Source organism: Salminus brasiliensis, chromosome 1, assembly GCF_030463535.1.
Source record: "Salminus brasiliensis chromosome 1, fSalBra1.hap2, whole genome shotgun sequence".
NCBI lineage: Eukaryota > Metazoa > Chordata > Actinopteri > Characiformes > Bryconidae > Salminus > Salminus brasiliensis.
Genome location: NC_132878.1, coordinates 64,502,817 through 64,516,267, shown reverse-complemented (window position 1 = coordinate 64,516,267; position 13,451 = coordinate 64,502,817). Strand labels below are relative to the sequence as shown.

Below are 13,451 nucleotides of genomic sequence, written 5' to 3'. Positions count from 1 at the left end.
AGCTACAGAATTCTGATTCTGTTCTGTCATTTACTGACCTTTAAATGAATTCAAATAACCATAATGTGAAATAACCCACTATATTCTTATGGAAGTTCCAGTCTGATAAAGGGCTTGCACTGTTGGATCCGTCACTGCGTATCTGTCTGACTGACTGAATGTGCCGTCGCACTGGATACACACTATATATCATCGTCTCAGGCATTAATCATTTTCTCACAGATACAGCGAACCTCCCACATGCCAATACTACCGTCTACTGCTCCCATCAAATAGACTTGTATTTAAGGTTACTGGCACTCTATGACACACTGCTATATATAATCACGGCCAAAAGAACAGACTCCATTCCGACTATGAGGCTGCTATTACTGTTCTTAGCTAGTTCAAAAGTCTGAGCCCATATTGCAAGTCTGTAATTCTTTGCATCTAAACCTGGAAAGCAACAGATCTTTTTCAGAAGTTTCAAATGTTAGCAAATTTGCCTACATTTGCATACAAAGATGTATTTTGAGTCTACCACAGTCTATTTTGATCTCTACCACTTAAACTAGAATCAGACTACTATAAAGGCCTGTTTACACCTGGCATTAACATGTGTTTTGTATCTGGATAGTATCTGGATCTACTCTGACCAGATTCTGTTCACACTTGTCATTAAAATACGTCCCCAATGTGTGCACACATACAAACTCGCACACATGAGAGAAGGAGATCAAAATCCACAATTATTTTTACTCATTAACATTTTTTTCAAAATACATATTTCCTTTTTGCTGACAGAATCCGATCACAGATTCCATTCACAGTTGTATTAAATGTGGACGAGATCTGTCTCTGACCACCTCCGAATGTGTTTTAAGTGGTTTGAGCATAATGCGTCACAAAGGTGTTTACACCTGACTCTTCATGTGGACAGGTGAAAGGTGCTTCTGGTCTGCTTGTCTGACTTTCAGTTTATGCAACTAATTTAAAAAAGCTGATATTCATGTTCAAATTATCTTAGAAATATGTACTTTTCATTGAAGCTATGCTGATAATATGATCTATAATAAATGTGCTTGTATGAAACTGAAAAGGGATGCAAAGTAAAAGCTTTTTTTACTAGTCGAATTCTAACTTTTTCACCCAACCATAGATGTTTTATTGATATATTGCATAAATGTAGTTTTAAACAGTAGTAGCAGCCTTAGTTTTTTTTCCAGGGTCCATTACAACAGTATGTTGTACAGTGTCAGAAACCACCTAAGTGAGGGCGGCTGGTTAAACGTTATTGATTAAACTCCTGTCATCGGGGGATCACAAGTTCGATCCCCGGCGATACCACAGAAAATCATGGTTGGGAGCCCAAGGCAGCATAATTGGTCTCACTCTCTCTCCTTTCCCCTTATCACTCAGCATGATGCTAGCCAACACGGATGTGTTTTTGCTAGTTCCCCAACATTTTGCAGTTCTGTGCCCCCCTCCGTGGTTAAACGCACCCCCTTCCTCCACACACATGCATATTGCAATGATCCATACGTCTGAAATTTAGCCTTAATATCATAAATGATGTGAAGACAATACACCAGATGTTATACCTATTACACCTGTTTAGCTAAAAATGCTGAATACTGAATAACTAAATAATGTAAGGGATCCTTAGGAATGCATGACTGTGTTATAGGTGTGGTTCTCTATGTGATGCTGGTCAGAACACAGAAGCAGAGGAGTGAATTTCCTTCATTTGTAATCACAGAGGCCGCAGCACAGGGTGTGGATAATAAGGGTAATTGTAGATAACAATAAATAACACAGTTCACTAGCCGTGCCATAGATCATACACAGCACAATAACACTGCCCACTTATCGTTTAACAGAGCTACAGACCGAAACAGCTCAAACATGGACATTTGCCAAGAAAAAATATTAGTAAGACCTGTACACCTACTTATTCATAATTATCTAATCAGCCAATTATGTGGCAGCAGTGCAGTGCGTAAAATTATGCAGCTACAGGCCAGCAGCTTTAGGTCATTTTCACATCAATTCACATAACAAATGTGGGCATTGGATAATTGTGCCAGACGGGCCAGTTTGCGAATTTCTAGAACTGATTATCTACTGGGATTTTCAGCACAACAGTCTCTTAGAGTTCACTAAAGAAGGGTGCAAAAATAAAAAAAATCATGAGACAGGTCAGAGGAAAATTGTGGACAGAAAGGCTATGGTCAGCCAAGCTCAGATCAATAAGTTGTGGCTGCAGTGAGCACAGACTTCCCAAAACTAAACAGCTAGAAAATCTAGAAAGTTGTACCCTGGTCAGAGTAAAGGTTTTTTTTCTGCTGAGGCAGCTGGTGATGGCAGAAGGGAAGAAGACATAGTGAATACATAGATGAAACCTGTAATGGTGTGGGAAAGGTTTTCTTGGCACCTTTGCCAGTCATCATTTGAATGCCACAGCCTATTTGTGTATAATTTACTCATCTTCTGACAGCTACCTACAGCATGATAATGGACCATGTCACAAAGCAAAAGTCTCAAACTGGTTTCATGAACATGACAATGAGTTCTTCAGTGCTCTTTCCAGCCACAAGATCTGAATCCCTGACCTTTCGCAGCATTAGTTAGTTACAGAGACGTCATTGTCCCTATCGCATGACAGTGGAACATTTTAAATGATTTTGAGGTAAAATTGCTGCATACTGTTGTTCTAATTGCCCTCTGTAATCTATGTCTGGTTCACTTCTACTGTGTGGTTCTGTGTGGTTCATTTCAATGTATAGTGGTATAGTTGAAAAGGCAAAGGATGTTCTTGATCTTTGTAGCTTCTGTGCAAAGACATCTGACACCAAGCATGTGTTGATTTTTAGCCAACCTAAATCGTTAACCTCACTGAGACATATATATTAAAATATCATACATATATATATGTGTATGTATGTATGTATGTATGTATGTGTGTGTGTGTGTGTATGTATGTATAATTACTTTGAGATATTGATGATGTAGGTCCTTAAGAGGGCTATTCATGTTGTCTGAACTGACACATGGATTTGTGTCTTATTAATTGGGCTAATTCTGCTTGGTCATAGCCCTTGATAAGCCTAGAAGCAAAGGCAGGAGGGGAGAAATGTCTAGAGCACTGGAATTCTGACAGTGTGTTAGTGTGAGATGACAGATCATCTCCGCCCTCTGCCTTTATAGAGACCCACACCACTGCCAAATATGCAAAAGGAACTAATTACAAACTGTGGCTTTTAGACAGAGACTTCCTGTTTACAAGAACACAGTTATCATGCTCCTCTACAGAGAGTTGAGTTGCTTCGGCTGAGATTATGCCTCTCATGATTTAAATTGGCAATTTCAGAGTCATACATTTACAACCTTTTCTATAGGTTGGTTTGAAGAGGGTCTCCAAACAGCTATGTGGTGTTACATATGGGATGTCAAAACTGAATAGTTCAACATGGAGGCTTTGTAGATATGTAACTTCCTTTTAACTTCAGGGTTCATACGGGTCCTGTAAAACCTGGAAAGTCATGAAAAATAAACATGCTAAAATCCAGTACTGAATAGTCCTTGAAAAATAACAAAATTTTAAAATAGTACTTAAAAGTCATGAAAAATAGTGTAATGAGCTCCTGTTGTCATTTTAAATAATAATATAAAACACTTTTATAGTAGCATAATTTTTCACATGACCCTGTATTTCATATGACCATGCAGTTTCGGTTGTGGTATCATGAATGTGCATTATGTTGTTAACTAGCTAGCCTGGACATTCCCAACAACTAGTGTGGACTAAACATTCCCATAAACAAATTATGGAAAAAATGCTGGCCCTTGTTTTTTGGTATGTGAAAAGTCATTGAGTATGAAAGTGTATGAACCCTCAACTAAACCCCTATTAAATTTCCCCAAACCCTAATTTTAAACTATGCGTTATCTACTATTAGGAGATCCTGGTGTGTCTTCTCACAGTCTGTGGTACTCAAAGTTTCCAGTTGCATTTGTGGAAGTATTTTTTTGTCTTATTTGATGCCTTTGTATCCTGTCTTTCTCATCTCATTCAGACTCCTAAGTGTGATGTGCTGCAACCTGGACTCTCTTCTGCTGCTTGAGTCTCAGTATAAGCTCTCTGACATTTTACTTCAGAGTCAGAAGGACAACACCATAGATTCTTCCTCTGGGGAAGGGTATGTACTTCTTTTTGACATGCCTTAATTCCTCTCCAATTTCTGAGAATGGACAATCTGGCACAACACACTGAGGTGATGTCAGCTAAAAGCAAGTACCAGCCACTGCCCAAAGTAATAAAATTAAATAAAGTAATAAAATCTGTGTACTCTGAGGTAAAGGAAGATGTGTGTATGTGTGTTGCCAATTTGAAGATCTGGGATAACTTGAGGGAAAGGTTAATGTGGCATTTGTGTGTATTTGTATGAAACATGAAATCATGTTATTAAATGTTTTTGTCTGACTATCCGTGAGCTGTAAAACAAACAAACTGTTCATTATTGCCGAAGAGTTCAACCATGCAGATCTCAATCCATGTTCCCTAAGTTCCACCAACATGTGGACTTTGCAACCAGGAGGGCTAAAGTGCTGGATCTTGTTTACACAAACAGTCCTGGCTTGAACAGGGCCAAGCTATGCCCCCACTGAACATGTTCAGGGAGGCAGCAAGTTCCGGAACTTGATGTAGGAGTCCACTGCTGATGTAGGAGACCTCTACAAAGAGCGACCCATGAAAATCCACAGAATCGAATAGCATACCCGGTAAAGTGCTGAGACAATGTGCAGAACAGCTAGGAGACGTTCTCACTGACATCTTTAACATCTCTCTGAGCATCGCAGTCATCCCTACGTGCTTCAAGACCACCACTATCATCCCTGTGCAGAAGTCCCCATTGCCATATCTCAACAACTACTACAATAGACTGGTGCAGAACCAACAACCTCTGAACGTAGACAAAAGTAATGAGATGGTTTTTGAGTTCAGGAGAGTATGAGGGTGATCACCTCCCGCTAGACCTCAATGGCTCTGCTGTTAGTGCCTTGGTGCTCACATTGCTGATCCCCTTAACATCAGCTCCATAGCAAAGAGAGCCCAGCAGCGCCTATACTTCCTATAAAGACTGAGGAAAGCTCATTTTTCTCTCCCTCCATGTTCTATAGAGGGACTATGTAGAGCATCCTGAGCAGCTGCAGGACCTTTATAGTGAGGACAGCCAAGAAGATCATCAGGGGCTCTCTCCCCTCGTTCACGCACAATGACATCATGCGCTGCGCCCGCAAAGCCACCAGCATTGTTTAAAAAGCCATTCATCTCTCATACTGACTCTTCTCACTGCTTCTGTCTGGTAGAACACACACACTTCAAATGCACTCACATACACATCTCTACTGATGCTCCCACTATGTGTCTACTTTCATACCTGTCAGGTTACTTGCTGCTAAATACTGTATTACAAAAAAAAAAATCTCTTTTACCTCGGTAACTGATGTGTTCACATATGTTATGTGCTGACTGCGTATAGCTGTGTGTGTCAGTGCTGCACTGTCCTGACTGTTTACTGTGTCTAATGTTCGATGTATTTATTGGATTGTTTCTATTCCATGTTGCACTATGGCTGTACTCAGATGGAATGACAACGAAAGTCTTGACTTGACTTGGACAAATAGTCTGTTATTTTATGGCACATTTTTTCTAATGTTTTTCCATATTTGTCTTATTCTTTAGAGAGTTCATCATTGATGGTTTGTCAGTGGAGAGAAACCACCTGCTGGTTCGGATGAGTGTGACTGGTGGCCCCTCAGAAAGGATACTTCCTCCCAGAGCTCTGGACAAGGTCAGCTTCAACTCCATATCTCCACTGCAAATATCCTCCTCCCACTAAGTCCATGTAAACATCAGCAACATTAGCGAGTGCCCTGAACACCACAACTAACATTGAGACACAGCATCATATTTCTGTGTTAAATCACTCATCAAGATATAGCGCTAACAGGATCTGTTTCTCAAGATCTTTAACCAAACCTTGCTGAAACAGTTTGAACGAATGCTGAATGAATTAACATTGATTTTTGAGTTTAGCATTTTTAATCACAAACATGAGTAAATCTGCTCCACTGTTCAGCCCTGTGGCTCTGTGTCTTAACTCTCATTTTATTGGTTACCTCGTTAAAAATTACACACGAACAGAGCTTTTCAGCTATATTATAACTTGGCGCAGTGTAAATTCTAGTAAGTGTGTTAGGTTGAATTATTGGTGTGTTTAGGAACATCAGCCATTGATTTCAACATGACCCGAAACCGTTTAATGCTACTATTTACGCTCCAGCATTAATGAACGCTTAAGTGTGATAATGGTCTATAATTGCAGAATGGCTTTAATCCTGAAGGAATCTGTGCTTTGTGCAGTCCAATAGTCATAGTTGTGCAAAGATTTCATCCAGTTTAATCCAGCATGAATCTGAAGAGAGTAGCTTTACTGACAGTAATAACTATGGAGTGATTTTAACCCCTTATGCTCTATAACTTTTCTATAACTTTTACACACTTAGGATTACTCACCCTACTCACACTGGCTGAGCAGTTCCTAAACAACTGGTGGTTCAGAGGAGTAAGAAGGATTAAGATCAATCCACTGGAAGTTTGTGGAGTGTGTGCAGTGTTCACTACAATGTCTGTAGTTTTACAGTCTGACAGTTAGGAAAGTGAAGGGTCTTCTGTAATTGGCCCGAACGTGGAGCTTTCCTCAGTAATAGCAGTACAGTCTGTGGTGTGGCACGATGTGGCAGTTCTCAGTTTTTTCCCATTACAGTTTAGTCACTTTGTGTTTAAACACACCAGATTTACCAGTTAACTGATCAGCGATTTATTATTTTTTATGTGTCATTTCAATGCTTTCCAATTTCAGTGGTGGGGAGCCACTTCCCTCAAAGTATTATCTGCCCCCAACACACCTGAACCAGCTGATTAGCTAATGATCAAACCTTCATAAGCTGTATGTTGGATTAGGCAGAGTATTACAGAAACTGTGCAGTTGATCCCCACCACAGGGTTGGAGCAAGAAAACACATTGAAGGCTGCATTATTTTATAGTAAGCTGTAGGTTCTACACTGCCCTCTGCTGGAGCATAGAGTTTGTCTTTGAATGGTTTCTGAAGGTTTAACATTAGTAGATAAATTGGTAATTGGTATCATTTTTTACAATTTTTTTAACAATTCTAACTTAGATTTTGTAGGGGTTTACAACTTGTATGTTCTTTTCTTTTGTTTGAAGCATTGGTTGTCTTTGTTTCAGGGGAGTGATCCATACCCCTGGCCAATGTTCTCCTCCTACCCTGTGCCAGGCCGTTACGTGTTTGATATGCCAAAGGCATCACGTACTAAACAAGGTAAGAAACTAGTGTGAATTTGTCTTGCTTAATTTTTAGCACTGTAGGTCTATTTTGTTGTATTGTTCTGTTGAGACCAAAACATCAAATTAACTCAAAAAATCTAACTATTTAGATTTAAATGGAATGGTAAGCCTGATTGTCATCCCTGCTTTCTTTTGTATTGATGTGATTTTTCTCTGGCTATTTGACCATATCTTCATGACTAATTTCAATCTGAATGGGTAAATGTTTGCTACAGTTCATGGCTGTATTTGTAACTGGTGTGAAATGCTTTGTTAAAGATCTAGCACCAAACTGAAATTAATTATGGCATTTTGTCATGCCATGTGATTTATAGAAGTCCACAGTTATTACTGTTTTTTTTCTCTCCTGCAGATAATGAAATCAAGTGAGCAGATTTCTATTTTTCTTTCACAGCCTACCTGACACGCACTATTCGTTAATGAGTCGCTTCTCAGTAAGGTCATTGTGAATGTGGAACTAGCGGGGATTTGCATGGCTGCCATTGTATCTCTGTGCATTTGAGAGCCTCCTCTATCCGCTCCCCTGTCACGGCACTGCATCTTTATTTCAAAGTGACAGCTGTCTCCATGACTACATAGCACAGACGCACAGTGACTCCCAGATGCCAGCAAAGACGCTTATTTTTGACACAGGTCTCTGCGCATTACCGTAAGCCTATTCAGTGATTTAACAACACTGATTTATTCAGAGCTGTCTAGCAAAACATTTGTTTGGTGTGAGTAAAGAGCGTGACATTTCTTGTCATGTAAAAGGTCATGGTTGGCCAATCGTGGCAGTGTCAATTCATCAGACAGCAACAGGTTTAAAGTCATCTAGTACAAGTAAATTCATACACATGTGAAAATAAGTTTACCACAGATCTGATTTGTCTTTTCTTCTCTAGATTCAGAGATCTGTGCTTTTCTGGTCTCTTCTAAGGAGTCTGAGAGAGATGAGAACTGGATGGAGAACTGCAGGAGACACTTCTGCAAAGCCATGACCTCTAAATCTAGCATTCTCACTGGAAATGGTAAAACAAATATATAATTCATACTATATATTAGCCATGACTTAAATCACAGAAAATGAATGCTTTGATGGTACCTGACTTTTGATGAATGATCATTCTACAACATTATACTTTAGTGTACTTACACTTTGTACCCAGCAATTTAGCAAATTTTGAAATGTGCTGACAAACTTTGTTTTCACCATATGATCATTTCATCCGAAGTCAAGGGTGTTAATAGGGAGTTTTTTCTTCTTCCCTGTAGTAACAGCCTGTACTCTTCTGGGAATGTTTTACATTAGAGGTTGCAACATTTGTTGGGAGGACTTGATTGCATTTAGTCATGACAGCACTAGAGAGGTCAGGTACTGATTATCAGTTCTGGATTACAAATGATGCTCTAACTAATCCCAAAGCTATTGGAGGGAGTGCCATCACTCCAGATAACACAGTTTCAGTGTTGCACAGCCCAATGTCTTTTTAACCCTTTAACCAATGCTTGCCATTGGGCATGGTGACCTTAGGCTCATTACAACTGCTCCAGTGCATCTCTATACAAGCTTTGTAATGGATGTTTGTCATTAATAGATATATCTCAAAGTAGTTGAATTCAATAATTAGGACTGCCTGGTTACTTTTGACAAATTTATTAATGTGGAAATAATGGTTACAGTGATTTCAGTGGCGGTAAAGTCTGATAAGTTCTTTCTCTGTATGCTAATACAGATGTCAGTTGGCAAACAAGATTTCTGCTTGGTTAATAAAAAGACTTCTTAGCAATGTGGTGCATTTCCTTAAGACAGCTCAATGGAAATCTCAGCAGGTTTAGTTTATTCATTTATTTTACGAAATGTTAAATATACTACAGTTTGGCAGTTGAAGATAAATGCAGTTTCTCTTTCTCCTAGCCAGCTTGCTCAGGCCCTTAAAGGGCTTTCTTATGAGATGTATTTTGGACTCAGCAATAGAGTGACTTTAAACAGTGCTTTTCAAGAAAAGGTCATTTGTTCAGATCTCATCGGTTTCTGTTCATGCTTTTGTAAAGTTTTAAAGCTTCAGAGTGGCCCCTGCTGGTCACAGGAGATGAAAACTTTATTAGAGATCTTTCTAAAAGAACGCAAAAAAAAGAAGATGGAAATGGCTGCTGTCAGTGAGTACTCTCAACAGCAGTGCTTCTTTGTTGAGTCAGAATGGCCCAAAGAGCATACGCTGGGGAAAAATGATGCACTGAATGTACTTGATTCAAAGGTAAGCATTTCCACATGAATAAAATATATTACAGCAGCACTTTTATTGCCAAAAGTAAGAAAACTGAAGGGTAATTCAGCTTTCTTCGGTGTAAGCAGAGTTTGAGGAAAAGCAGACCATCACTGGCTTTCATTTATCGTCTTACAGTGGTCATGATATAAAGGCAAAAATAATAAAATGTCTCATTTTTGTATTCAAGCTTGGACCCCCATTTCTACAGTCTGCCAGAGTCCTGCTGCGTTTTTTTATCTGCTTCTGTTTAGCTAGCTCCCACTTCCTAGCTAATAAAGCACAATAGGTATTCAGTGTTTATTTCTATAGTGTGCTGTATCTTGGAGTTCAAGGTTGATGGCCTTGATGTTGATCTGTCTTTGTGCATCACTTACCTTGAAACTGAAAGCACTATTGTACGAGAGGTGGCACAATACCAGAGTTGAAAATAATAATCATTTTTAAGTTTTAACAAATCGTTCCTGAGGCATGTCACCAATCGTAATTAGGAACTGTCAGCTGAATCAAATTTCCAAGCTTTATAAATTCTCTCTCTTCTTTCCTTGTAATAACACTCAACAACCATGGGCTTTTTTTAGGCAACTTCTAAAGATCTGAAAATCTGTACTTAATTGATACTCACAAGGCAGGGAAGGCTAGAAGTGTTTTAGCTTGCAGTTTTTGCAATTCAGATTGTAGATCTGGGAAGATCAGGGGAACTGTTGAGTTAAGTAAGATCTGGAAAACCAAGAAGTCTCAAAGAGATCTGCTTGTATGTAAATTGATTGTTGGAAGATCCTTTTTTATATCTTACCCTGGAATAGCATTCCAGATGATATAAAGAATACAAGCTCAATAGGTGCTTTAAAATGCAAATTAAAATGTGTTTTGGCTAGCATATTCTTAGCCTGTTGGCACTCATGGTCTCCTATTGTTTCTTATTGTACTGTTATTTAATTTAGACCATTATATATGACCAATGTTTTACTCTTATATCTCTGTGTACTTTGTAATGCAGGGCAAGTTTATCTTTATGATTGGACATGCTGTAGAGGAAATGATCAGGTAAATGAAAGTGGTTTTGTTCTTTACTGTTCCCACAGTTCTGGCTGATCTGCTGGAGAGAGCAGTGCTGCACCTGTCCTCTTCTCCAGCCAACTGCTTCTTCCCTCCTGCAGAATACAAAGGTCAGTGCCAATTAAAGGGAGGGAAATAACTACATGCCTGGTGTGTACTTCAGCTCAGCTCATCTTGGGGGTGACTAAATGCAGTAAGAGTAAGAGTTTTTTTACCACAAATTCCGCACTGAATAAACCCTTTTTCCTTTATGCAGCCTAATAAAACTAAATCTCACTCTCAGGGTGATATTCACCTTAAGTGGCCACCTGTATGAATTCAGTCTCCTGTATTTGCAGCAGAATTGCAGAAATTGCAGAATCACATAGTTGAGGCTCTGTGCTTGGCTATCCTTTTACTTGGATGGTCCATTATGGATACCTCATAGATGCTCACCTAACATTCAGCTGAATGTCTCTTGAATGCAACTGAACTCAACTAAAGAAAAATGTAAATGGTTGTCTGTTGAACGTAACCATACAACTAACTATAACCGTACCCTTGAAACAACCCTTAATCCTCACTCTAACCCTAACCTTGGCCTAAAGCTCAGATCTAACCTGAACCCAACCCTAAAAGGAGTAGGTTAGGGTTAGGTGTAGGGCTATGTTCAATTGACAGCAATTTACATTCAGCTTAGAATTCAACATTTGCATCATTTACAGCATCTACAAGGGACCATCCAAGTCGTGTTGCTGTTTTTTCCCCCATTTGTAAACATTTTCCTTACTGATCAATCACACCGATATTTAGATATTTTGATGAATTGAAAGAAATGCTGCAGAGTTCCGTCTCTGTAACAGATACTGTAAGATCAGAATGCCCAATGCCAGAATGAGAATATGTGTTTGATCATGAGCAACCTGAGTGCATTCACACTTTTACACATATTACTCAAAATACACAAAAAATATGATACATAAGAAATAGATGAATGCTCAGACAACAGTACTCTGACTTGTGTATTGTGTATGGTTCGTTCTGCATGGATTAAAGAAGCCAAAGAAGGTTTTCTCAACACCTCAAGAAATTTCACTGATCAGCCCAGTATAGATTATATTTCTCACTTTCCAACTTTCTATTTTGTTTTCTTCTTTTCTTTTTTCTCTGCCTTGTTTGCTTCTCTATTCCCTCTTTCCTCACCCATCGTTTAACATCTCTTGCTTTCCTTCCATTTCTCCTACTCTTTCTTTCTTCGCCATATTCTATCTCACTTTGTCTTTCTTTCTTTTTTCCTCTCACCTTTTTCCTTTCTCTCTTTGTCTTTCTGTTGTTCTATTTTTTTTTTTTTTTAGAAAATAATTGCATTTATGGCATTTAGCTGACGCTCTTATCCAGAGCGACGTAATATAAGGTTACTTGTATTACACAGGCAGGCCAATGTAGTGTTGGGAGTCTTGCCCAGGGACTCTTATTGGTGTAGCGCAGCATAGTCACCCAGACTGGGAATTGAACCCCAGTCTCTAACATGGTGTAGTAGCTTACTGGCAGGTAGAGGTGTTATCTGTTGCGCCACACCAACCTTTCCTTCTTTCTTTCTGTACCTTTTTACTTCTCTCCAGCTCTCTCCTTCCTTTTCCCTTTGTCTCTCTTGTTTTTTTCCTTTTTGCCTTCTTTCTCTCTTACTTGCACTATCTCTCTCGCATTCTCTCTCTCTCTCTCTCACTGTCTCTCACGTTTCTCCTCTCCTGAGTAATTTGCATTCGCCTTGTTTCTCTTTTACTCTCCTATTAGTAATAAACATTACCAGGCGGAACTGTGATTTGGCGTTTAGGGGCAGAGCTATTTGCAGAGCATTAAGCCGTGTTCTCCTGTCATTCGGGCCGACAGACATTTAAGGCTGGCTGCGTCAAGAGACACGCATTCATCTGCATTATGTCATCATTACGCTGCTGCCATTGTTCTCATATTAATGAGGATGGAGGAGTGGCCCTATAATCACATCTGCAGCCTCATTTAACTCTCACCAAGGGCATTTAGCCAATTAATCCCTCCCTTAACTATGATGAATGGACACTGTACAGCTGATCTTAATTGAAGAGTGATGTGGTGTGGCGTTGTGATGAATGTATTATTCTACAATACTCTTTTGCCATTTCTGCCATTCTGGGCCACATTCACTGCAGTCCAATCAGCAGGATGGCTTGAGGGGATGATGTAAATGTATGGTTAAATGATTTTATGGTGACTTTTATAGTGGTGGATCACTACGTAAAGACTCGCAGCCTGACATCTGTGGAACAGCTGGGCATCAACATTTCTCTCAGGTAAAGAATTCAGAGTAAAAGCTGTTAGCATAAGTATTTTGACCATTTTTACTCTCATTCAAATGTTTAAACAATGTTTTGAATTGTGTCTCCACATTCACAGCCTTTCTACCTCACTCCCTCAGTCAAAACATATACTGTATGTTCAAAAGTATCTTAACGTCCCTCCTAGAATATCAGTTGAGCTATACTCAGAATGTACCTATTGCTGATGCAGGAATTCAATTAAACACGCACACAGATACTACTATCAATATAAAAACACTAGCGATAAAATGGGACGTTCTGGAACAGCCACACAAGAGTGTAAGGTCACCATCGCTGATGCCAAGTGTTAATTAGATGGGTATAAAGCACTGGACAGTCTAATTCCTTTGGGATGAGTTTGAGTGGCATTCATGATTAAGAACTAATGGTTCAGCCTTAAT

The 13,451-nt window shown here is 39.3% G+C and overlaps 1 protein-coding gene across 5 annotated transcripts in view; it reads left to right on the top strand.

Annotated features, from left to right (window-relative positions):
• tbc1d32 (TBC1 domain family, member 32) overlaps positions 1-13,451 on the top strand; it is a 48,355-nt gene that overhangs the window by 18,358 nt on the left and 16,546 nt on the right. For all 5 annotated transcript variants that reach the window (XM_072686359.1, XM_072686343.1, XM_072686367.1 and 2 more), the window contains 6 exons: positions 4,056-4,178; positions 5,726-5,834; positions 7,293-7,386; positions 8,297-8,422; positions 10,744-10,827; positions 12,954-13,023. In XM_072686359.1, the coding sequence (XP_072542460.1) occupies positions 4,056-4,178; positions 5,726-5,834; positions 7,293-7,386; positions 8,297-8,422; positions 10,744-10,827; positions 12,954-13,023 (606 nt within the window). The remainder of the gene's footprint in view (positions 1-4,055; positions 4,179-5,725; positions 5,835-7,292; positions 7,387-8,296; positions 8,423-10,743; positions 10,828-12,953; positions 13,024-13,451) is intronic.